Source organism: Ctenopharyngodon idella, chromosome 16 (genome assembly GCF_019924925.1).
Source record: "Ctenopharyngodon idella isolate HZGC_01 chromosome 16, HZGC01, whole genome shotgun sequence".
Taxonomy (NCBI): domain Eukaryota; kingdom Metazoa; phylum Chordata; class Actinopteri; order Cypriniformes; family Xenocyprididae; genus Ctenopharyngodon; species Ctenopharyngodon idella.
Window position 1 is genome coordinate 14,172,520 of NC_067235.1, and position 27,502 is coordinate 14,200,021.

General features: G+C 39.1%; 1 protein-coding gene across 7 annotated transcripts in view; it reads right to left on the reverse strand.

The window, feature by feature from the left end:
* Positions 1-27,502, reverse strand: part of col14a1a (collagen, type XIV, alpha 1a) — a 155,313-nt gene that overhangs the window by 89,188 nt on the left and 38,623 nt on the right. For all 7 annotated transcript variants that reach the window (XM_051866485.1, XM_051866486.1, XM_051866488.1 and 4 more), the window contains 11 exons: positions 17,038-17,193; positions 16,763-16,882; positions 15,503-15,667; positions 15,138-15,299; positions 14,898-15,055; positions 12,618-12,747; positions 9,553-9,695; positions 9,182-9,311; positions 4,246-4,385; positions 3,824-3,950; positions 1,890-2,029 (listed from right to left, as the gene is read on the reverse strand). In XM_051866485.1, the coding sequence (XP_051722445.1) occupies positions 1,890-2,029; positions 3,824-3,950; positions 4,246-4,385; positions 9,182-9,311; positions 9,553-9,695; positions 12,618-12,747; positions 14,898-15,055; positions 15,138-15,299; positions 15,503-15,667; positions 16,763-16,882; positions 17,038-17,193 (1,571 nt within the window). The remainder of the gene's footprint in view (positions 1-1,889; positions 2,030-3,823; positions 3,951-4,245; positions 4,386-9,181; positions 9,312-9,552; positions 9,696-12,617; positions 12,748-14,897; positions 15,056-15,137; positions 15,300-15,502; positions 15,668-16,762; positions 16,883-17,037; positions 17,194-27,502) is intronic.

The following is a 27,502-nucleotide window of genomic DNA, read 5'->3' on the forward strand; positions in this document are numbered from 1 at the left end:
ATACCAAAGACCGATACCTCACGTGACATAACTGACAGAATTTTCCGTGCACAGAGACACCGGCAGCAGCAGCAGAAACAATGTCAGCCTCAGAGGTGTGGAAATACTTCAAAATTAATGATGACAACCCACATATTGTGAACGGCATGCTTTCAATCACAATTCGTTATCGATTAGTGAAGGCGGGATAGGCGGAATCGCGCTGAATGACACAGACCAGAAGCGCTCTCTCTCTCGCGTGCGCGCTCTCTCTCTCGCGTGCGCGCTCTCTCTTTCTCTTGCGATCAGTTCTTCTTGCGCCTTAATGGTCAAATGCACACATAGTTGTCAAAATGTCCATTGTGTGGAGTATCTCATGTAAATATAGTCGAATGTAGCTTAGGTCGATGTAAACATTTGGGTGAAAACAGGATATGTGTCAGTATCCATGGATTCGGTCTTAAAGGGACCGTAGCCTATATTTGTCATTAATGTTAATAAAACAACAAAAGATGTTAAATAAATGTATACATGGTAAATAAACCTACTGTATCTGAAAAACAAATTTTTTTCTCTTAATTTTTTTTAATTTAATTTGTATCTCTATAGTATTTGTTGTATTGTTTGTAATTTGTTTGTAAATTTCTTTTTACATAACAACAATTATATATATTGGTAATTATGCCCTTTGAAGGTTATTGGACACTGTGAAATTTTTGTTCTTTAAGTTTGTGACAAGCACATAAAAATGATTACTTTTTTCATTAGAGTAATAATAAAGAAGCTGTCCTACATTCATTAGTCTCACTGTGTTGTGCTTGGAAAACTGCAACATCACCAAAAAAAAAAAAAAAAAAGAGAGAGAGAGAGAGAGAGAGAGAAATTAATAAATGTTTAGGCATCGGTATCGGTATCGGTATCAGCGAGTACCAGAAAAAAAGTACTCGTACTCAGTCCTTAAAAAATGGTATCGGTGCATCCCTAGTTTAAACATGAGGTATAATTCGTTTTGGGTATATCAAACGGTCAATCTTTGGTCTAAGTAATCTATTACTTGTTCCAGAGCTAACAGATTTGGCTTAAGGGCTATATTAAGTAAGTTTCATAACTTTATTTAATAAATAATATTAAATAAATATTATTTAATCAATAAATAATATTTTATATAAATAGCATGCCATGTTTTTTGGTACCGAGAGAGTCCGTTAGTGATTTCGACTTCAGTGAAAGTTACATTAATACGCCATTAGATGGCGGCAAATACTGTCTTTATGAGTGAGTTTTATATTGAAATGGACTAAAACAAGGAAACAAGGACGTTGTTTTTACTTTAAACAACATCTTACGAGATGCAACTGAAGAATGCATTGACTAGCGCTGTCATGGGAATGTCTTAAATGTTAAAAGGACAAAGACAAAGATATCGCTTTCCTTAGTGGACATTCAAACTGATTTTGTGATTATGACTGACCTGCAGAATATCAGCTAGATGCGGGTAATGCACTCACTTAGTCAATGTCACTCTCTCAATATAATCTACTCTACATATTACAATGAGTTTCAATGAAGCGACTCAACATTCCCGTGTGACGTTTTAGAATTAGTAACGGAGGCTTTGGCTCAACTGTTAAACTGTCAACTTGAGTTTTGAATCCGTGGCGGAAGGAAGTAGTTCCTCACAAAAGAGGGTTTTTAAAAACAATCTGTTGTTGTTTCTTATTTATTAACACACATTCGTGCCTATGGCCGAATCACAGCTGTGCTGATATATAGCAATATCGCACGGCTACTTCTGTGATATTGCTCATATATTATTATATTATATTATATTATACAGAAAATATACCCCCTTAGTACATCCTTAGTTAGTTATAGTACATCACTAATCATTATACTTGTAAATGACTGACCTCTCTCTCGTCTCCTCCTCCAGTGGGAGACCAGGCCATCTTATAAAGCACCACATCCCTGGCAGGATGTGACCAGCTCACCCGGAAACTCTCTGAGGTGACCTCTGATGTCATCAGGCTAAAAGGGGCTGGCACAAGCTCTGATTGAGATAGAATCAAGCATGGGTGAGCAATCCAACATCCTTTGCTGAACTACAATCAGTTTTATCACAATTTTTTTTTTAAATTATGTTAAATGGTTAACGTACAAATTAAAAGAATAGTTCACTTCAAATAATTATAATAATAATAAATCAGTATTTCGTCTAAAACATGTAAACAACCTTAAAACAAGATAGATTTACTTAAAACCAAATTGTTTAAGATAGTAAAGGCTGTTTTTTTGCTTTTACTGAATTAAAGGGTTAGTTCACCCAAAAATGAAAATTCTGTCATTAATTACTCACCTTCATGTTGTTCCAAACCTGTAAGACCTTTGCTCATCTTTGGAACACAAATTAAGATATTTTTTGATGAAATCCGAGAGCAATATGACTCATCCATAGACAGCAATATAATCACAAGTCGACGTGACTGCAGTGGTTCAACCTTAATTTTATGAAGCGACGAGAATACTTTTTGTGCGCGAAAACAAAACAAAAATAACAACTTTACGCAGTTGGCACAGTGAACACATTGCAGAGCTTCCGTGTTTACGGCCAAACGCCGACTCATAATTGGCCGGCTCCTGCATCAGCATCACACACATGCGTCGTGCTGCTCATGTGAACACAGCCTCAGCCAATACTGAGCCGGCATTCGGACGTAAACACGGAAGCTCTGCAATGCATTCACTGCACCAACTACATAACAGACTGACAGGGAAGAGGAACATTTGTTGAATAAAGTTGTTATTTTTGTTTTGTTTTTGTGCACAAAAAGTATTCTCGTCGCTTCATAAAATTAAGGTTGAACCACTGCAGTCACATTGACTTTTTTTAATACTGTCTTTAGTACCTTTCTGGACCTTGAAAGTGTTGATTATATTGCTGTCTATGGACGAGTCATATACCTCATGGATTTCATCAAAAATATCTAAATTTGTGTTTGAAGATGAACGAAGGTCTTACGGGTGTGTAACGATTAATGACAGAATTTTCATTTTTGGGTGAACTAACCCTTTAAATATATTTTTATTACTCCATTTGCATTAATTTAGGTCTGTTTCTTTGACCATTTCTCCTTTTGTGTTCCACAGATAAGAGTGATGAGGCTTTGGAATGACATGAGGTTGAGTAAATGATGACATAATTGTCATTTTTGTGTGAACTAATCTTTTAAACTATTTCATTTTGATTCAGTAAATGAATTCCTGAACATTCTCATCTCCACAGAGCGAACGGCATTTACCATAACAATCACTTTTAAATTCAAACGAATCTCTAGAAATTTCACCGCGTAACCTGATTACTACAACGACTAAGTCAGGACACCCACAGAACAATGAAACTCAGGAAATGAAGGCCCAGATCTATTATAGATTCCAGCAGCCAATCAATGATTACTGAAAGCAACAGGCTGCCTAGAAAGTGATGCTTTGTCCAAGACAGAGAAAGCATCCATTCCTGCTTTCCAGCTGGAGTAAATTGCAGACTCTGTGTGCAGGGAAATTGTAAATTCTATTGGAGGAGGAAAATACAGAAAAAATATGCACATACATGTACATGTTAAATCAGCATTGCTGCGAGTAGACGAGATTTGTTCTTGCCCGTGCTCATGATAATGAATACCAATGGGCCCTGTCTCTTCTGTGCTTGAGATAATAATTTGCATAAATCCACACCCACCGACCAGGATATGCTGGCATCCTCAATGCAACTGACAATACAGAATCACTGAATTCACCCATTTAAACATTTTTAAGCAGCTCACTGGCAGGGATCAAACAGTCTCACTTGTAGTGAATCCGCCACTGAGAGCCTCTGATTGGCCGGCGTCGTATAGAGCAAAAACACCAACTGTGTACTCTGTTAAGGGTGACAGGTTTTTCAGGTACACATTGGTGACGGGACCCAACTCCACCTGAAGAGAAGAAAAATAATGCATAATGCATCTATCTTCATAAAATTATGGAATGAGCGAGTAAATTATTATAGTGATTCATAATATTTATATATATACATACAATACAGTATTATTTAAATATTATTTTATACTTATTTATTCTTTATAAATATATTACATGTTACAAATATTCAATCATTTTAGTTCTATATACTGTATATGGATAACTGGGTTTGAGAGTGAACAAGTGCTTGTTTGTTTAACAGAGAAACAACTGTTCGTCATGTATTGTAGGTTCTGCTGTAATGATCACCTCATTGGTCTGGACACCATCTGTCTTGATATATATGACACGGTAGCCCTTAACTTTATTGGACACTGCATCCCAGTTGAGACGGACAGAGCTGTGGTCAACTTCAGTGACCCGCAGATTACGCGGAGGTCTCAGGGACACTGCAGGAAGATATGGATTAATGGTCGCTAACACTGAATATTCAAGATATTTTTCTGCATTGGAATTAAGTTATAACATTAAAGTCACAATGAACGCCTTGCCCTGAAACTCATGAGAATTAGAGCGTTAAGATGATGTTTTAATAATATCTTTAATTTAAACTTTGGTAGCAAAAAACGGCATTATAGCTGTTAAAGGGGACCTATTATGCAAAATTCACTTTTACACGGTGTTGAACATAAATGTGTTTCGGCAGTGTGTACACAACCACCTTATAATAATAAAAATCCACCCGCTCCTTTTTTTTAATCCCCATAAAACCTCAACAGTCTCATAGAACAAGCCGTTTTCATTAATGTCACATTGTACAGGCCCCGCCCATGACTGCTGCCATATTAGCATAGTTTCCGCCCTGAGCGAGTTGTACACTGTCCGCCATTGTCTCGACGCCGGAGCAGCTGTAGAGACAAGATTGTCTCGATTGTTGTTGGATGTAAGAGTGAACATATCAGTCTTCATTTACTCCCGACGTGGATTTGTTGTTTTTGAAGTGCGCCACAGATTTAATACGCACATGCGATTTCTATCCCTGCTGTTTACGTTCCAGACATCACCAACTGTGTTTGTGAACTTTGTGTGTTTTTGACATAACCTTGTGTGTATTTGACAGTTTAAACACAATGAGACATGAAAGAGAAGTTAGTTTAGTACTCACCCGCCGTCTGACAGCTAGCTTTCTATGTGTGCTTTAGATGTGTGCGCTCAGAAAACGATAAATTAGAAGATTAAACTGATATGGCTTTAAAACGGCTACTGGAAGCGAGTACACGGGAAGATACCGGTTCCACATGAAGGCTATAGTATCTAGCGAATGTGTTGGGTGTCACCTAGCCCGCAGCTCTACAGATATCTGTCAGCGAGCTCTACAGATATCTGTCACCATGCGCCAGCACCCAGGAAGAGGCAACTCCTCTAGTGGAGTGAGCTCTTAACCCGAGCGGGCAAGGCACACCTTGGGACTGATAAGCCAAGGCGATGGCGTCCACTATCCAGTGGGCCATCCTCTGCTTGGAGACAGCCTTTCCCTTCTGCTGGCCTCCGTAACAGACAAAGAGCTGATCTGAGGTCCTAAAGCTTCGCGTTCTATCCACGTACAGGCGCAGAGCGCGGACGGGACAGAGCAAAGCCAGGGCTGGGTCTGCCTCCTCTGAAGGCAGCGCTTGCAGGTTCACTACCCGATCTCTGAAGGGAGTGGTAGGAACCTTGGGCACATATCCAGGCCGGGGTCTCAGGATACCGTGAGAGTCACCGGGCCCGAATTCCAGGCACGATTCGTCGACCGAAAATGCGTGCAGGTCCCCTACCCTCTTCACCGAGGCCAATGCAACTAGGAGGACATCTTAAGGGACAGTACTTTTACCTCAGCTGATTGCAAAGGCTCGAAGGGATGACCCCGGAGATATAAGTACCAGGAAGAGATCCCAAGAGGGTATAGAGGAAGGGCAAGGCGGATTCAGTCTCCTCGCCCCCCTCAGGAACCTGACGATCAGGTCGTGCTTCCCCAACGATATACCTTCAACTGCATCATGATAGCGGCAACATACACCTTGAGGGTGGAGGGAGACAGCCTTCGCTCCAAGCCCTCTTGCAGGAAGTAGAGCACAGACCTGACCGAACATGATCGGGGGTCCTCTCGGTGAGAGGAACACCATTCGATGAACAGGTTCCAGTTCAACGCATAGAGGTTCCTAGTGGAAGGAGCTCTAGCGGAAGTGATAGTGTCTACAACCGACTGGGGAGATCACTTAGAACCTCTGCATCCCTTCCAGGGACCAAACATGGAGTTTCCGCAGGTCGGGACGCGGGAGCCAGAGGGTGCCCCGTCTCTGAGTCAGAAGGTCCTTCCTCAGAGGAATGGGCCAAGGAGGTGGTGTCGCGAGGAGCGTCAAATCTGAAAACCAGGTCCAAGTGGGCCAATACGGAGCCACTAGCAAGACCTGCTCCTCATCCTCCCTGACTTTGCACAGGAGCTGTGCTAGAAGGCTCACTGGGGGAAACGCATATTTGCGTAGGCCCCGGGGCCAGCTGTGTGTCAGAGCATCCGTGCCGAGCGTGCCCTCAGTCAGGGAATAGAACAACTAGCAGTGGGCAGTGTCCGGGGAGGCAAACAGATCTACCTGTGCGGCCCCGAAGCGCTGCCAAATCAGCTGGACCACCTGGGGATGGAGTCTCCATTCGCCCGGAAGCGGAGGCTGCCATGAGAGTTCGTCGGCTGCATGGTTGAGCACGCCTGGGACGTGAATAGTATGAAGCGACCTCAGATGCTTCATGCGACGGGAGCGTAGACCACCCTGATGGTTGATGTACGCAATGGCCGCAGTGCTGTCCGATTGGACCAGTATGTGCTTGTCTGTCAACAGCTCCTTGAAGCGGCCCAGTGCAAGACGTACTGCTAGCAACTCGAGGCAATTGATAAGCCAATGCAGTTGAGGCCCCGTCCACAGACCTGATACTGCATGCCCGTTGTACGTGGCTCCCCACCCGGTGGCAGAAGCATCTCTGTACACCACAGCATGCCTGGACACTTGTTCAAGGGGAACTCCTGCCCGCAGGAATGAAGGGTCCGACCACTGAGTGAGGGTGCGGCGGCAGTTCGGTGTCTGGGGGACACGGAACGTACCGCACTGCCACGCCCATCTCGGGACCCGGCCGTGGAGCCAGTGCTGAAGCGGCCTCATATGAAGCAATCCGAGCAGTGTGACTGCGGCTGCGGATGCCATATGCCCCAGGAGCCTCTGAAAAAGTTTCAGTGGGGCCACTGTCCTGCGCTTGAGCGTACTCAGGCAGTTCAACACTGACTGGACGCGCTCCTCTGTGAGGCGCGCTGTCCGGACAATCGAGTCCAGTTCCATACCGAGATAAGAGATCCTCTGCCCGGGGGCGAGTTTGCTCTTGTCCCAGTTGACCCGAAGACCCAACCGGCTGAGATGAGCTAACACCATGTCCCTGTGTTCACACAACTGCTCCCGCGAGCTGGCCAGAATGAGCCAGTCGTCGAGGTAGTTGAGAATGCGAACGCCCTGTTCCTTGAGCGGAACAATGGCCGCCTCCGCAACCTTCGTAAAGACACGGGCCGACAGGGCCAGCCCGAAGGGTAGGACTTTGTACTGATATGCCCGACCCTCGAGCGCAAACCGTCGGAAGGGTCTGTGTCGAGGCAGAATCGAGACATGAAAGTACGCGTCCTTCAGGTTGATCGCTGCGAACCAATCCTGGGGACGGATGCATTCGAAAATGCGTTTCTGTGTATGGGAGATGGCACATGAGAGGCGGCCTCGACAAACACAATGGGACCTACTGGCGAAGTGAGAGGGGGCTGAGAGTGGTGAGGCGGGGCCTCGCATACTGCCAGCCGCACCCTCTTGGGACCTGGAGGATTGGGAAACAGTTCTAATTCGTAGGTACCGCTGGACTCCAGAGAGCCAGCGGCGGAACAGAACGGAACCAAAAATTCTCCACCCGGCCCTCCTCCGGGGGAGTGAGCGATGCGGGCGATGCGATGCGTCTCCCGAAGAACTGTCTACCTCTGCTCCAGGTCGCCCGTTTCAGGACCGCTTCTCGCTAACCAACTGGCTTGGCTGCGGACTGAGCGGGCTGGGTTTTAGGCCAGCTTGTGAGGTGAGAGCATCGAGAAAGCGCACTTTGATGACAACTCACACCTCTGCAAGGTTAGCCAGGGGTGTTTCTGGGACCAGCCGGCAGCTCGACGGCACACGGCGCGCTGAGCGCTCAAGTCCTTACGAGAAAGGCAAGGCGAACAACGCGCCGACGTGGGCATGCTCTCATGAGAGAACATGAACCACCCACAAACACAGTCTCAACACGCTAAGCAGACATGAGAGAAAGTGATTGTGGCCGTCAGTGAGGATAGGAAAGACCGCCTCCAGAAACGCACAGACGGAATGACGTCTTGAAAAAGACGCAGTGTCCGTCTGTGAAGCTCTTTTAGAAGAGGGAAAGAGACAGCTCTTGTTCTTTGTGCTGAAGCACACAGGGAACAGCCACGATGTGACAGCAGGTACACCACTCCCTGAGTCACATGCACAGAGGAACCGGCCCAAATCGCAAACCAAATGGGGTAAATAATGCTGTGAAAACAGCAGTTGAGAGCTGTATAAATAGCTCGAGAAGCTCACTCTGGGAAAGCTTGCGGCCTCGCTGTAAGGTGCCTTAACGCCAGCGCTGTAGAAGAAAAGCTCTTCAAAGGTTTGAGAAGTCACTCTTAGTCTAATAGCAGGAACACACAGGTTGGCTCCGAAGCGAAAAACGGAGTGCGATTGCATCTGCTTCCCTATTTATACCACCTGACGGGGGAGGTGCGTATTATGCAAATATCGCATGCCAATTCCATTGGCTTGTTTTAGTTCACTCGAAGCTGATAGGGCTCTCTGGCGATATTCCAATTCGTCGGTCACTACTGACGTACGTCGAACGTGACCGACTGAAAGGGAACAAACATTTTAAGCCATTTCAGAACAAATAAATAAATATTGAGATATATTTAAAATATTATTAAAAGACTAAAACTATTGAAATATTATTGTATTTATCTATACCATTACTTGGGTCACCTTTAAACTAATTATTGTGTTATTGTTCATTATTCTGACTAACCACTTTATTTGTGCTGCAGAATTCAAAACAGAACCACTAAACAATGGACATTATATAAACAGCTTTTGAAAGAAAACAGATTGCATTTTTAAATTTAAAACAGATTGGCCCGGACACTCACTGGTGGTCTCCTGAACAGTAGCGGGATCACTGGCCTCCTCTCCGAACATGGCATAGACCGTAACGGTGTACTCTGTGTCAGGAATCAATCCCTTCAGTTCCACATCAGTCACTGTCTCATCCACCTTTAGCTGTATCACAAAAACAGTAGCAACACCTTTAAAAGCAGCATAAAAGCTGCTGAAACATAGATAAAAAAGTGCAACCAAGGGAACTCAAACGTGATGATTGTTATTCTTCTTCTACAGCTCCCATGAAAAGAGTGTAACAGTGAAGCTACTATTTTGGTGGAAGTGTCATCATGCCAGCGCGGGCTTAACGTTTACTCAAACACAAGACAGGCACACTCACAAAGACAATTTGCAGCCTCACCTCTCTTTCATCTGTAGTCTCACTGCTCAGTGGAGCGTAAAGGATCATGTACCCAGAAGCCCCTTCTGCATCCCTCCAGCGGGCTCTCATGCTGTTGTCTGTCACTTCGTACAGCTCAAGATCACTCACTGTGGGTAGAGCCACTGAGATACACATATACATACAAATCAGACATCAATACCCAACATACATGTCAGTCAAACATGTTTTATTTGTGTTTGCATGTGTGTGAGTGTGTACATTGTGTGTGCAATACAATACTTTTTTGTGCGCCAAAAAAAACTAAATAACGACTTTATTCAACAATATCTAGTGATGGGCGATTTCAAAACACTGTTTCATGAAGCTTCGAAGCTTTACGAATCTTTTGTTTCAAATCAGTGGTTTGGAGCGTGCATCAAACTGCCAAAGTCACGTGATTTCAGTAAACAAGGCTTCGTTACGTCATAAGTGTTTCGAAACGTTTTGAAATTTCAATAGTTCACGTGAATTTGGCAGTTCAACTTACGGAACGAACGGAAAAATCCTGGAATGTTTTCATTAAAAACCTTAATTTCTTTTCGACTGAAGAAAGAAGGACATGGACATCTTGGATGACATGGGGGTGAGTAAATTATCTGGAAATTTTTATTTGAAAGTGGATTATTCCTTTAATGACAGAATTTTCATTTTTGGGTGAACTAACCCTTTAAGTTTAAATTTTTTCATTTACTTAAATACTTAAAATATATATATATATATATATATATATATATATATATATATATATACAGTGGGTACGGAAAGTATTCAGACCCCCTTAAATTTTTCACTCTTTGTTATATTGCAGCCATTTGCTAAAATCATTTAAGTTCATTTTTTTTCCTCATTAATGTACACACAGCACCCCATATTGACAGAAAAACACAGAATTGTTGATATTTTTGCAGATTTATTAAAAAAGAAAAACTGAAATATCACATGGTCCTAAGTATTCAGACCCTTTGCTGTGACACTCATATATTTAACTCAGGTGCTGTCCATTTCTTCTGATCATCCTTGAGATGGTTCTACACCTTCATTTGAGTCCAGCTGTGTTTGATTATACTGATTGGACTTGATTAGGAAAGCCACACACCTGTCTATATAAGACCTCACAGCTCACAGTGCATGTCAGAGCAAATGAGAATCATGAGGTCAAAGGAACTGCCTGAAGAGCTCAGAGACAGAATTTTGGCAAGGCACAGATCTGGCCAAGGTTACAAAAAAATTTCTTACTTAAGGTTCCTAAGAGCACAGTGGCCTCCATAATCCTTAAATGGAAGACGTTTGGGACGACCAGAACCCTTCCTAGAGCTGGCCGTCCGGCCAAACTGAGCTATCGGGGGAGAAGAGCCTTGGTGAGAGAGGTAAAGAAGAACCCAAAGATCACTGTGGCTGAGCTCCAGAGATGCAGTCGGGAGATGGGAGAAAGTTGTAGAAAGTCAACCATCACTGCAGCCCTCCACCAGTCGGGGCTTTATGGCAGAGTGGCCCGACGGAAGCCTCTCCTCAGTGCAAGACACATGAAAAAACACCTGAAGGACTCCAAGATGGTGAGAAATAAGATTCTGTGGTCTGATGAGACCAAGATAGAACTTTTTGGCCTTAATTCTAAGCGGTATGTGTGGAGAAAACCAGGCACTGCTCATCACCTGTCCAATACAGTCCCAACAGTGAAGCATGGTGGTGGCAGCATCATGCTGTGGGGGTGTTTTTCAGCTGCAGGGACAGGACGACTGGTTGCAATCGAGGGAAAGATGAATGCGGCCAAGTACAGGGATATCCTGGACGAAAACCTTCTCCAGAGTGCTCAGGACCTCAGACTGGGCCGAAGGTTTACCTTCCAACAAGAAAATGACCCTAAGCACACAGCTAAAATAACGAAGGAGTGGCTTCACAACAACTCCGTGACTGTTCTTGAATGGCCCAGCCAGAGCCCTGACTTAAACCCAATTGAGCATCTCTGGAGAGACCTAAAAATGGCTGTCCACCAACGTTTACCATCCAACCTGACAGAACTGGAGAGGATCTGCAAGGAGGAATGGCAGAGGATCCCCAAATCCAGGTGTGAACTTGGACTTGTTGCATCTTTCCCAAAAAGACTCATGGCTGTATTAGATCAAAAGGGTGCTTCTACTAAATACTGAGCAAAGGGTCTGAATACTTAGGACCATGTGATATTTCAGTTTTTCTTTTTTAATAAATCTGCAAAAATGTCAACAATTCTGTGTTTTTCTGTCAATATGGGGTGCTGTGTGTACAATAATGAGGAAAAAAAATGAACTTAAATGATTTTAGCAAATGGCTGCAATATAACAAAGAGTGAAAAATGTAAGGGGGTCTGAATACTTTCCGTACCCACTGTATATTACCCATTTGATTTTTTTTATTTTTTTTATTTAAGTCTATTTTAAATTGAAATTATATTTCAAAAAACATGTTTTAATATCTAACACCATTTAGCTTTTAATTTAATGTTCTTATTTATGCATCTTGTTTTACTGTGGAAAAATTCTGATTATGAAAACTATTTTTTGCAGTGCAGTGTATGATTGTCTTGAGTATTTTTTTCAGGGTCTGGATACGTGTGTATTTGCGGTGATCAGAAGAAGTGCATTCTGAGATGGATTCTGGGAAGAGTGTGACAGTTAGAGATGACTTTGATGGAGTGTGACAGAAATAGACAAGATTTTTCTTCTGGAACAAGTACACATGGACAGTTTTTACCACAACACTATCTTCTACCACAAACCAAAAACTTCAAACATCTTAATCATTCACTAAATACTGCAGACTTCAGTCCTGTCTTGCTGAAATGACTGACAGACGTTTGCTATAAAGTGGTGGTTAGGAAATAAACACTGTATATAACAAGGTGCTGATAGAATTGCACAGTAAACGGTATTTAGGAAAAATATAGGCATGTGGTTTGTGGGTAATGACTGTTTTACAGTGAAATCGTGAAGGACACAAGCCTGTAACACATGTGCTTTGATATGTTCTGTAGTCAATGTTGGTTAAGGCAAGTTTTGAGGATGACTCACGCGTGATCTCGTTTCCTCTGAGAGCGTCACTCGCTGCGCTGCGGTACACAGCGAACACAGCAATCTCGTATTCAGTCAGAGAGTTCAAATTCTGCAGGACAACTGAATTCTCTGTGCCGCCCACCACAATCTGTACAGCAAGACAACAGCAGCTTGTGACGCCCAGCACAGCAGTTTGAAGAATGATTATGAAAAAATAAGACCAAAAGCCTCAATAGTGTTAAATAACGTAGCAAAGTGCAGCACATAATATTTATAGTATTGTGCTGTCACCCATCACAAAAACTAGAAATAGAACAAAGGAGATAAAAGAAGCATAATAAACTGGCACTAAGAAGTATTTTGACATTTAAGCCACAGATAAAAATGTAAAACTGTCATTGCTCTAGGTAACAAAATATCAAACCAAGTGGTGTTTATTTTAAAGAAAGAAAAGAACAAAAATGACTTCTAAAACACTGACTGCTGAACATTCGGAGAACATCAGTTGACATGAGTAGTAGGACCTCTGACAATAAGGTCATCTATCTTCCCAAACACATTATTGTCTTTTACCCTTTCAGTCAATTTGTATTCACCATCATGTTGTTACAAACCTGTATTCATTTATTTATTCTGTGGGACACAAAAGAAGATATTTTGAGAACACAAAAGTTTTACACAAAATTTCTTTGTCCATACAATGAAAGTCAGTGGAGTCCAGTGTTGGGGGTAACACATTACAAGTAACTTGAGTTACGTAATCAGATTACTTTTTCAAGTAACTAGTAAAGTAACGCATTACTTTTTCAATTTACAACAAAATATCTAAGTTACTTTTTCAAATAAGTAATGCAAGTTACTTTTCACATTTATTGGCAGACAGCTCTCCTGTCCTCATGTTGAGAGAAAAAAGTGTCTCACTTTAAGGCCCCGATATACTTCAAATGAAACTGATGAACAAACTGATGTGAAGTCATTTCGAACAAAATCAGGCCAAAACAAAATTCGTTTTGTGTTCGTTTTGGGAGTTCGTAACGGCTTGCCAAAGCAAACTCTCGGGAAAAGAGAGGTGCAAAACACCTTCGTACTACCATTGGTCTGTGATGTTAACGTAATAGGAGGTGTGCGCTGAGGCTCCGCCTTCTTTCATGTGGAACTCTTTTCTGACTCATTTCATCTGTTGAGTTCGTCGAGGTAAGATCTCCGTGGGTGAAAACATGAACACACTGGATAGCCGCTTTATAGTACAAAATGAAGTTGTGCTTCTGATGAAATGAGGCACTGACACTGTTTTTCATGTTTGATACTGTAAAGCTGCTTGCTTTTAAGCAATCTATTGAATAAAGTGCTATATAAATAAACGTGACGTGACTGGAGTGCTAATTTGCAGAGCATACCAATGTTGTTATTATCAGATGCTTTTCTTATGCTTTCTATAAAAAATGCTTGCTGTTTTCTAATTTTTGTTGTGTTTATTTTGTAACTGAGGAAAGCGCGCAGCACATATTTACATATTCATCTAACCATTGCTCTCAGCAGTGTGGGCGGCGTCAGATGTTCGATTACAGTATATCGCTGCTCACGTATTTCAAACTTCGTTTTACTTCGTATCTCATTTTATTAACCAATGTCTTTGCTGTTGACCAATGATCTAATTCAACCATACCAATAAGCAAAAATTACTTTAGATTAGATTGAGAAATAAGAGTGTTGAACTTCCTTCTCCTGTATGCTCTTATTCTTTAATCCAGAATGGCAGCACAGCTGAAAGGTTTGTTTGAGCTGCGCTCTCTAATATATAAGCGTAAATATGCATTTACTTCAGCTTTAGGCTTATTAATTTCACTTTTGGTGTGAAAGGGCCTTTTTGTTGTTGTTGTTATTAAAAAACAAACAAGCATGCCCAGCCCAGATGAGAAAAAGTAACGCAAAAGTAATGTAATGCATTACTTTCCATAAAAAAGTAACTAAGTAACGCAATAAGTTACTTTTTAGGAAGTAATGCAATATTGCAATGCATTACTTTTTAAAGTAACTTTCCCCAACACTGGTGGGGTCCAATGTTGTTTTGGACCCCACTGACTTTCATTATATGAAGAGAAACATTCTTCAAAATATTGTGTCTTGTCTTTTCACTGGAAAAAAAAAGTCATATAGGTTTGGAGCAACATGAGGTCAAGTAAATGAAAACAGAAATTTCATTTTTTGCACTAATTATTCCTTTAAGAATGAGGGAGGGAGATTAGATACAATAGATATAGAAAGCTGTGATAGAGCATAAAGTCTCTGATTGGTCACCTCTTCCAGAATATCTGCTCTGGTTGGTTGGTAAACCACCCGATATTTTTCCACACTTCCAGACGCATGAGTCCAGGACACACGAAAACTGTGTGCAGTCACCTCAGAAATGACCAAGTCCTGGGGTGGGGACACAGTTTCTTCAGTGGAAGAATCTCCTGGCATTGAGGGAATCATGAGACATTAGATCCCATTCCACACATCAGAAATGGAAGTTTAAACAGCAGATAAAACACTCACGATTTATTTCTTTGTCCTGTTGCTCCACTCCATCACACACCTTCCTAGTCAGACCATCCAATATTGTGCTCATGATACTGAAGTCAGCCACATTATAAACGTGTGTGCCCTCTGGTTCAGAGGCAATGGCCTTCAGCTCGTTCTCATCAGCATTCTTCACACCTACGCACAACCACACATATTCAAAAAGGTCATATTCCACGTTTCTGGAATACCTGTAGGAGATAGCTAGTGTTGATAATGTGTCCGTGTTGACAGTCTACAGTCTCTTTTGGAAGATTTTTTTAATAATTAGCGATAAAATTCATAAATGACCCCTGAAAAGTACTAGTCTACACAAAGATGCATGAGGAATCCTCTAATACCAATGGCAAATAATTCGACTCCAGAACTTCTCAGGGTCTGAGCAGGTGGGATAACGTCATCCTGGGATTTGCCGTCGGTTATCAGGATTCCAATTTTGGGAACATCGGCACGAGCCCCAGACTCAGGTTTGAAGCTGTTCTCCAGGATATAGGTGAGAGCAAGACCTAGACAGATCAAAATATTAAATTAAAAAAATTCAAAATAAGAAGTAAAGGCAAACTGCAAGATATAAATTCACAATTATGAGAAATAAACTCACAATTATGAGCTATAAGGTTGCAGTTCTGAGGTATGAGGTTGCAATTGTAAGATATTAAGTTGCAATTACAAAATATTTAAGTTGCAATTACAGTACAACAAATAAAGTGGCAAATATGAAAAAAAGTTGCAATTGTCAGTTATGAAGTTGCAATTATGAGAAAATAATGAAGTTATGAGAAATAGTGACAATTGTGTGTGATATAAAGTCACAATTACGAGAAAGTGGCAATTGTGAGAAAATTAAATTGCAATTCTGAGATTTTTGCAATTACAGGAAAGTTGCAATTGTGACAAAGTTGCAATTACAAAAAGTGAATTTGCAGCTACAGTACAAGAAATAATGTCGCAAATACACAAAAAATTGTTACAATTGTGTGTTACAAAGACACAATTATGAGAAATAAACTCACAATTATGAGAAATAGTCACAATTGTGAGATTTATAGTCAGAATTACAAGAAAAAGCGGCAATTGTGAGAAATAAAATTGCAATGATAAAAAGTGAAGTCGTAATTAAAGCACAAGAAATAAAGTCACAAATACAAGCCATACTGGTAACACTTTACAATAAGATTGTATTAGTTAACATTAGTTAATGCATTAGTTAACAATAACTAACCATGAACAACACCTTTGTTCAGCATCTATTCATGTTAACAGCACAAGTAGTTAACATTAGTGAATGCATTAGTTAATCTTTGTTAACGTTGACTCACGCATATATTAATGCAACTAATACAACCTTATTGTAAAAGGTTACCGAAATACTAAATAGCGCCTATAGTGCCTGGTCACGTTGGACTGGTTGGTTAGTGAATTAAACAAAATCTGCACACAAAATGAAATACATTTGTTTATGTGAATTAAACCCTACAGCAATGTAGAATTTGTACATTGGTACAATGATAGAACTGGTTGTGAACAGTTTCACAAGGCACAGTATACGCATTCATGTCTCTAGAACAATGGAAAAAGTCTGGAAAAACACAGCAAATTACCTGTGAGAGTGTTGCCTCCCTTGTAAGGCAGGTTTTTGACAGCATCTATTACTGCATCTTTTGTGCTGAAGCCATTCAAGTGCCACTCAATTCTTGGATCTCCACTGTACTGGGCCAGTCCTAAAAAATAAAAACACATCCAGGGAACATATTGGGACTTTATAGATCAATTGAAAAGTCGTCTAAATTAATAAATGATCCACTTACTGTAAATCTATTTTTTTTAGGTCAGAACAGTGACTGAATAAGAATAAGAATGAATTCATGGAACTCACCAATCCGGGTTTTGTCTATCCCCACATCGAAGGCATTGACCAGGTTTTCAAGGAACATGCGAACCAGACGGAAATTGATTCTTCCAATACTCCATGATCCATCAACCAGGATGACAATATCTGCGATGGCAGGAGTTGTGCAGACAAACTGATCCACTGGATTATGAGAGATAGACAGAGAGAAACCGAAAGAGTCAACCTTGTTGCACTTATATAGTCCCACATGGCTATTGTCCTCTGAAGAAACAAACAAACTCAACAGCTTCTCACAAATTACACAGCAGTCTGTGAATGCAGGTACGGGTTTATTGAACCACTTTGTCATTGCACAAAGTATCATCATAGGGCAAGGGAAGAACATGTTTGATTTATGAACGCAGCGGTAACAATCAACCAAAGCAAAATTATTTTACTCATACAATTTTAACATCGATAGTGAGAACAGCTCTGGGATCCACACCGGTTAGAGACAACTGATGGCATCTTGAACTCAAACAAATCATGTGTGTGTTTATGTCTCTGTGAGTGTGACGGTAACTCCTGGCAGTCCCACTGTGCAATAACTACATATACACACACAGCGGGGGGTAAAGTGATGAAGTGTCAGGACGGGCAGTAAATCTGAGGAGTGCAGGACCACAGAGCTCAGCACTGCATCATGGGAGTCTGTTTTGTTGCTCCCTCAATAATTTATTTTCACAGAAGAACTAACCATGAAGGCCTTATAGCATGATGCAAGTCTTCTCTATAAAAGCATTAGTGTTTGGCACCATCTACAGAGGGTTGAAATACAGAACAGGGACATTATCCAAACTCAACTAGTCGTGGATGTGAATAAAGAGAAACCCGCTGACACAAAGATGGCAGTGAGGAGTAGACAATGGAGGCTCTTAATCTGTGACTAATAGCATGTTTCTATAAGCTTAAAAGTGACTGATCTACATTTTAAAGAAATGTAAATTAGGCCAAAAAACGCAACTATTTACTCGCCCTTATTTTGTTCTAAACCAGATTTCCATTCTTCCATAGAACACAAACGGTGAAAATAGTGTTCAGTATAACGGAAGTGAATGAGGACTTCAAACAGATGCAAAAGGACCTTAAAAGTAGTCTGTAGAACTTATTCATTTGATATTTTTTTGACCACCAGAATCAAACAGTTGAACCACATCTTCGATTTGTAAAGAACGATTCAGTTTTGTGAACTGGATCAAAAAGATCCAACTGAAAAGATTCATTCACAAATCGAATATTTCTACTCTCTCATGAGAGTGTCAAGAACAACTGGGGTGAATATGAAGATTTTCAGTGAACAATTATTTAAATTTTAATCTATTACCTGAAGATTTTCAGTGAATAATGATTCAAATTTTGATCTTGTGTGACAATTTTCAGTGAATAACGATTTACATTTTTATCTCTTGTGTGACCATTTTCAGTGAACAATTTATATTTTGATCTCATGAGAAGATTTTCAGTGAATAATGATTTAAATTTTTATTATGTAAATATTTTCAGTATATAATGATTTAATTTATCTCTTATGTGAAGATTTTCAATAAATAATGACTTAAATTTTAATCTATTATGTGACAATTTTCAATGAATAAAATTTAAATTTTGATCTCTTGAGAAGATTTTCAGTGAATTATAATTTTATTTTATTGTATTTCTTTATGTATGCATATTTATATACAATATTTATTACATACAGCTATCACTTGGGTTGGGAAACAAAAATCCGATTCAAATCCTGGAATCGGATACTTGTTATAAAATTAAAATTTCAATTCCTCTTATCGATTCCTTTGTGTGCATTTTAATATGACTTTAAACCATTCAAGCGCAAGAAGACCCGCACACTGTATTCTGTGCTGCATACACATCCAAAATGTGTGCGCAGAAAGCCACCTCTCACACACTAGTTGGTTATGTCTTAAGTGAAAGTACACAGCTGACCAAGAGAACGCATGTCTAACAGTATATTGGATCCGTGCAGCTCTTAAAGTGACAGCAGCCTAATATTCCTGCTGCCGTCTCTATGATTATGTTAATCAAACAACAGAAAATTCACTTGCTGTTCTTGACTGAATGTACGGAGCCCCGCACATGACATGCAAGAAAAAAAGTAAATAGTGCACACGATTTACTAACTCGTTCTCTCAATTTACTAAATTGAGTGCACGATTTACTATTATGATTCCGGAACAAATGAGTAATTCGTGCGCATGATTTATAAATCAAGGGAACGAATTAGTAAATCGTGCGCATGATTTATAAATCGAGGGAACGACTAAGTAAAGTGTGCGCACAATTTAGCCTACTATTTTTTTCCTGCATGTCATGTGCGGGGCTCCGTATGAATGACTTTTGTAACTATATTTGTAATTTATATTTTATTTATAAAGTGCAGTGTTATTTTACATTTGATTACAGGTTCAATACCTCAATAGCTACCTGAAAATCTTAAATCACTGTTCATTTCAATCATATCTTTGTTCAGCTGTATTTATTTGTGATTGTTAATTTGTTTATTTGTTATTTTTAAGTTACTGAGTGTTTACTTATCTTTAATAATGCTTGAAATTTATATTAGTTAGGCTAGTTGTTTTTGCTATGGTATTTTTAAACCACAGACAAAAGTTCCTTGTGTAAATGTTCTTTAGCCTGTTGATTTTTGTATTGGAATTGAAATTAAGAATCGATAAGAATTGGAATCGATAAGCAGAATAGGAATCGTTACAGTTCAAACGATACCCAACCCTAGCTATCACATGACTTCAAAAATATTTTCATAAAGCAATGTAACACATATGTCAATACAGCACATATGTATCACTTTTATGATACTTGCTTTTTTGATATGTATTGTTGTGGATCATGACAGCCTAATCCTTAATTAACTTTCATTATACTTCATCACCTTTTTTGTGTTTCATGAATTAAAAAGACATATTGGTTTGAAAAAAAAAATTAAGGTATGTAAAGACTATAAATAATTTTCATTTTTAAGTGAACTATCACACTATAGACAGGTACTGAAAAAGCACATCATGGCAGGCGAATCTATTGGGCATGTCTGTTGAATCAGTTTAGTTTTACCACAAGGAAACAATTCGGCTCTGAAAAAACACTCAATAAAACCGCCATTCAATTGCTGCAAGATTTGTTTAATTAACTCCTGTGCTTCTTAATTCCTCTCTACCTATTTATGTCTGCAAATAGTGGCGCAGTTCGATCCACGCCATTACACAAAGAGTGGCTTGTCAAGACACAGGTACCTTCTGCTGTTATCAGTGAGCCATTGAGAGCCCCGGTATCACTAATCCACGTTAGCTCCTCTATCAGAGAGCACAGGGCTGATTGTATCCTGAGATTCAGAGGTGAGGATACATCAGAACCATCAGCAATCCAGCAACATCGATTCATTAAGCCCTAAGTGCCCCTGGACTTATCTACTAAGCAACAGACTCCTCATTGCCGCCTTGGAAAAGCCATAAAGGTCATGAGACTGCTATAGGATGCCGTGGAAGTGCTTGCTGCAATGCAGCTGCCATGGATCACAGCCATTGGGCTGCACAAACTCTTTTGGTTGCGGGACGTCCTCTGGGAGCTCTCAATCATACATATGCTGGAGGAAAAGAAAAAGAGACAAGCAAATGAGATTAACACAACACAGACAATGCAATCAACTCTTTCGCATCCTTCATGAATGCAAAATCAAAGCAGCGGTGATATGATAAATGTACTATGTATGCAGAGCTTCATTAAGTATGCCTTTTCTGGCTTCAATGTCGTCGTCTGTGTGTACCACGGCATCTCCAGACATATGAAATATTCAATAGAGGTGAGACGCCACGGGCAGGTCACGTTTATTGTTCTCATTAAATGCATATTAAGATTAACTACCGAATAGACGCGCTTGCTGTTCCTGTCAGAACCCTCATGTCAAAAATTTGTCAGCTATCTTCGCTCCCTTGTCGCTGGGGTGTATAGACTACTAATGTGGGGGGAGGGAGAATTCTTGCTCTTTCAAGACATTGAATAATGAGTGAGTTTTTAGTAAGCATGTCTTTTTGGCCACCTTTCAACTCTCTTTGAGGTGAAGTCATTAAGAAATACAGGGATGTTGAAGGGACAAAGATATAGGAAGCCTAAGGTTATAACAGACTGCTTGATATCTGGAGTGGTTCTTAATATGCTGACAGTCTCACCAAAATAATTATGCTTGTGCTACCTACAAGTAGCTATTAGGAAATAAAACACACTCAACAGGTTAGAAAATTTAATGAAGTTTAGTTCTTAACTACCCCCATGGGAAAAGAGACAATTTGATTTGATTTTCTGCCACAACTATAAATGGTGGCAAAATCTATCTAACATTTTTAAATGTTAAAATTATGTTTTTATGTGACCCTTGACCACAAAATCAGTCATAAGTCGCACAGGTATATTTGTAGCAATAGCAAACAATACATTGTATGGGTCAAAATTATCGATTTTTTTTTTTTTTTAATGCCAAAAATCATTAGGATATTAAGTAAAGATCATGTTCCATGAAGATATTCTGTAAATTTCCTACCGTAAATATATCAAAAATTTATTTTTGTGAGTGTTAATGACTTGATTTGGACAACTTTAAAGGCGATTTTCTTGCACCCTCAGATTCCACATTTTCAGATAGTTGTATCTTGGCCAAATATTGTCCTAACAAATCATATATCAATGGAAAGCTTATTTATTCAGCTCAGATGATGTATAAATCTCAATTTCCAAAAATTGACCCTTATGACTGGTTTTGTAGTCCAGGTTCACAATATGATATAATTAATATAATATAATATTATATAATTTATGCTGATTTGGTGCTTTAAGAAACATTTCTTATTATTATAAGTTGAAAACAGTTTATACAGTATTTTTGTGGAAACCATAAGACATTTTTAAGGATTTTTTGATGAATAAAAAGTTTTAAATAACAGTATTTATTTGAAATATAACATAATAAATGTATTAACTGTCACTTTTGGTCAGTTTAAAGCATTTTTGCTCAATAAAAGTATTAATTTCTTAACATAATGTTACAGTAGCATATCAACAGGAGAGATGGGATGGAGAAAAACAAAGAGAGAGAGAAAAACAATTAGAGAGAAGGCATTTTAAAAATAAAATGAAGATTGGAGTGCGATAAAAGGTATAGCCAGAATAAGAACCCATCTGGTACTCTCAGGAGCATGGTTAAATACCATTCAGTGCCCATTAAGGTTAGTTCCCTAAGGTTAACAACTCTCACCAACAGATTTCCCCCTCTATTCCCACTTTTTCTACATCCTAAAGAATGCAGACAGAGGTCACTGAAAAAGTGAGAGGAGAGTGACTGATCTATCTAGCCTCTGTTGAGCATTTTATTAAGGCAGCATTATTCCTCTCTCATACTTCAGCTCTCTCTCAGATTGCTGGTCATGCCAAATATGCTATGGGTTGTGACATCAGCAGAGGACCATAGCCCAATGCCAAACAATGCACAGGCCGAAGAATGGGTGCCTTTGTTCTAAAGAGCACACAAAGTTAATCAGTCCACTCCATCTAAATAAACTGAAAGGACAGATAGCATGCCACAGCCGGGGCTCTTCTGGGTCTTTTGGGGGAATCTAAAAAGCACACCCTTTCTGACTTGTTCCACCATCTCCTTAGTGTTGGCAGGAAAACCTGAAACAGTCCTTTAAGTCATTTAAGCATGTCATCTTGTCTTTTAATAGGACGTGAAGTGGCAAGAAGAAAAAAAAGGGTGAATCAGAGTTCAAACACAGAGGGCTGTTGTGATGTGAGAGATGAGAGCGGTTGGTGGTGCGGAACAAGTTTTAGATTGGGAGAAGTATTGGCGGGTTGTGATGTCACTACATCGATAAGGCTGTGCGCTCATGAATATGAATTAGCTTCTGCTGATTTGGCGCTGAAATATAACAAGTCAGTATGGCTCAGACAGTTTTTAGGGATGCATGATACATCTGTACCATATCAGTTATCAGCAAATATTATCGATTTTTATTTGGATTCACTGCCATTCAAATGTTTTTGGTTAGTAATATATATATATATATGTATATATATATATATGTATATACACATACTAATTAATTTATTATTGGTTAATTTATTATTTTAAAACAGTCATAAAATATTTCATGTTTAGCTACTTACTCGCCACGTACTCTTTCACTGCTAAAACGAAAGTGTCGCATTGGAATTCATACTGTTCTACAAACAGTAAGCCCCGCCTTCTTTGATTTGATTGGCCAGCTCACTCATTCTGAGACCACTAAAAATATAACTTTTAAAACTTTTGTCATCCTAACAAACAGAGCTGTGCATAATGGAGTACAAAAGCATCAATGTCATCAAATATTGGGGGGGGGACAATTTTGTCATTTCTAATTATTGGGGGGGACTTTGTCTATTAGTAATGGGCGATATAGTGTCTATTAGTAATGGGCGATATAAACGATATGCGATATAAACAATACAAAATTGGCCTACGATAGAGATTTTAATTCTATTGCACTATCGCGATAATGCATGTTGATGACGCAATCTACCCGAGAAATTTAGAGCCACGAGCTGCAGCCGGCTGCAATGCATCATCATATTCGTCATCTTGAATAAACATGGCTGAAAGCATCAGCGAAACAGAGGAGCTCGTGAAAAAGACCAGTGCAACATCTATTATTTGGACTTGGTTTGGATTTAAGCCGTCCGACGAGCAGCAGAAAAATATACTCTGTAGAGTGTGTGGGGCAAAAGTTCCAGCTAAGAGAGGTAACACGACTAATCTGTTCTACCACCTCAAAACTAAACATGTCGTTGAATACCAGCATTGCCAGGCAATGCAGTACGAAGAACGCAGGACAGAAAAAACAGGAACTGATCCAAACCTCAATCCAACAGTCATTTTCAAAAGGTACTCCTTATATTAGGAAGAGCCCGCGATGGATTGAAATTACCAGGGCCATAACTGTTTACTTGTGTAAGGACATGGTCCCTTTTCAAACGGTAGAGAGACGCGGCTTTAAAGCCATGATCAGAGCTATTGATCATTGATTATTTCTTAAAAAAAAAATACATTTAGCAGTTTGGCTTTCCTAAGGGTCTATGTAACCTGTTCTGAAATGGTTCTATTATAATTTATATATCGCAATATATATCGTTATCGCAAGAGGCTGCAATGTATATCGCAATATGAATTTTAGGCCATATCGCCCAACCCTAGTGTCTATGGTGGTTACGGCACTGCAGTAAAGTATATAGTATATAAGCTTATAATGTAAAAAAGACATTAATGCTAAATGCTATTCTTTCCAACTTTCTATTCATCAAAGAATACTGAAAAAAATATCACTTTACACAAAAATAATAAGCAGCACCACATTTTTATCATTGTTAATAAAAAGAAATGTGTCTTAACCAAATCAGTTTAAGCTTATTTAAGTTTAAGTTAAATCAGTATTAAAGTTATTTCTTTTTATTTAATTAATTTATTTTTTTAAGTTAAATTAATATATTTAAAAAAAAGTTATTTTAAATTGTAAAAATATTTCACAATATTTTAAAAACATTAATAATCTTACCAACCCCAAATTTTCAAACTCTTCGAATAGTTGATATTACCTGATATTGAATAATTAAGTGTATGTCCATATTCCACTGTAATGTGCATATACAACAGGAAACTGACTAAACCAGTCAACGGCCATTGAAACCCTTCCCCCCTCCATTACTTTCTAGCTTCTCTCTTTCACTTTTCTTTTCTGTCTATCTTTTCTATATATCTTCCTCCTTCTCTGTATCTACCCATTATTTGTCTCTATTTTCGATTTACCTTAATTCAACTTTATTTTATTATAATTTTTCTTTTTTAACTTTTTTTTTTTAAACTTATAATAAAATAAGGCTAAACAAAATTATAGTAATTTCTTTTTTTCTTTTTTTTATTATCCAATTTTCATTTCTCTTCTTTTTGTGGAAATCAGTAAATAATTAATGACAGCAATAACATCATAACTTTTTAATGTTAAACATTTTAGTTCAGGAGATATGCAGCATGTGTGTATGTATGTATGTGTATATGTATATATATATATGTATATGGATATACATGTAGGTATATATGTATGTATATGTATGTGTGTACTGTTATTTTGTTTATATGTTTGTTTGTTGGCACTTTGGTTCTACCTCGTTTTATGTATTATTACTGTTTGTCGTAAACTACCTTATATGTCAGATACTTACTTTTTTCTATATATATATATTTGTCCATATTTGTTTTTTATTTTTTATTTTTTTGCTTATGTCTTATGTACTTGTTTGATTGCCTAAATAAAATAAAAAAAAGAATAAAAAAAAAAAAAGAATAATTAATTGTATTTTTTTTAATGGCAAAGAAATGATCTGCAATTTAACGGTTATCTGCCAAAACTTTAAAAAAAAAATTATCAGTATCAGTCGGAATTGTAGAATATTTTTATATCACCTTTTATTCTTTTTATTTTTAATCATGTCAAATTGAAATGTTAATAATCTAACACAAATTTACTAGAAATAACGCTTAAGATTTTACAAATGAAATGTATAAAAACAAAAACGATCAATGTTGCATTGACTGATTACCACTCTACATAAATGTCCATTTGTTTGTGGAAAAATAATATACTGATATACTGATATTAGAACTACAGCACACTGTAGCCTGTATCAGAAATGCATCAGTATCAGTTTGGTCTGACTAAGTTTAGTTGAGTGGGCTGAAAGTGGAGAAACGCAGACCTGGGGCACCCCAGTTCCGGCTCCCCTACCAGACACGAACCTACAGTGTGGAACGGAGTTATGAGAGCGAAGAAGAGCATTTGTGATGTTGACATGTGGGAGCGGTGATGCAGCCCACGTCTATATTCCTCCAGGCAGACCAGCTGGAAACAGTGATGATTACTATTCTCATTCTCATAGCACTTCTTGTTAGATTCTCATTCTCATTCAGCGCTAAAGAGGTCAGGCAGCTCCAGACCAGACACGCTCGGTCTGCACATTAAACAGTCTGTTCAACATGCTTCGTTTTTCATTTACATATTATTCAACTGTAAACTACATGGTTTATTTAAGTGCATCAGATCCAGCAGATAATGGATCTAAGAATCTACTCTCAGTGTTTGACCTATCAGAATGACTGGGATTCATGAATATTGACCAATCATATGCCTTATGTTGAGTTCACTGTCATGTAAAAGTCATCAGATGCCTCTAAGCCTCTTTCTGAGAATCTCCAAATAATGCTGTCCAATCTAATGGCTTCCATACCACATTCAAAGGATCCAACCCTTCAAAGTAAAGGAATTTCAATCATTAATATGGTTTGCAGTCCACGACTTCTTTACAAGCTCATTTCTTTCTCTGTCACTTGTGTCTTTTTTTTTTTTCATATGACCATTTCTCCGAAGATGATTTATTGAGGGGCCTCCATTTATCTGGGAATGAAATCGACTATGTTGTAATTCTGTCTTATATTTAATTTTTTTGGATGCTTATATTATTTTCAAGCAGCATTTTTACTAAAGTGCAGGCTTTGGGCTATGTCTGGGCTGGAGGGATTGTTTTACACTCCGTCTGGGGTTTGCGTGGGAAGAGGCACAGACCGAAAAGGCCTCTAGACACTTTGAACATGTCACCGCTAATTTCCAAACTGCCCTTCAGCAACACACTATATACAGCATCTGCTAACAGGGCTCTCACACAAGGAGAAGTGATGTTATAGGCACAAATAAATATAAAACAGAAACCTACAGGGTTTGGGTAATCGTGGCTACGAAGCGAGGCTGTCAAAGCTTGCTGAAGATAGTTGCATCACACGCTGAGATTGATGGTCAACAGAACTTTTCTTAACTTCTAGAAATTTATTTCAGAGAAAAAGTACATGCAATAAGCCCCTCTTGGGAATAACACCCATACGACTAATCAATAATTCAAATATACTGTATCAGTGTTCCACTTTTTAAATAAATGCCATCAATCACACAGTTTACAAATATTATAAAACATACAGTGACTCTACAATGTACATAATGCAAGTAAGCAAGATAGTGATTCAACTCCATATATGCAAACTACCAAGAACCTACAAGAGAACAAAGTGTTGGAATCTGGGAATTCTGATTGGTCATCCTGCAGTCAAAAATGTTGTCGACTGACCACTAAGCTATTTATTTGACAGTTACGTGGCAACAATCTGCTACACTGGGGCAATTCTAGGTTTTCAGTCTTATGCCTAGTTCACACTACAGGACTTTAAACATCGGCAGATCACTGTGCTGTTCAGACTACATGACTTGCTGTGGAGTCTTGAAGTCGTTGTGGCGTTCACACTACGTGACACTACGTAAATGGTCCGCAACAGGGGGTTACACACTACATTCTG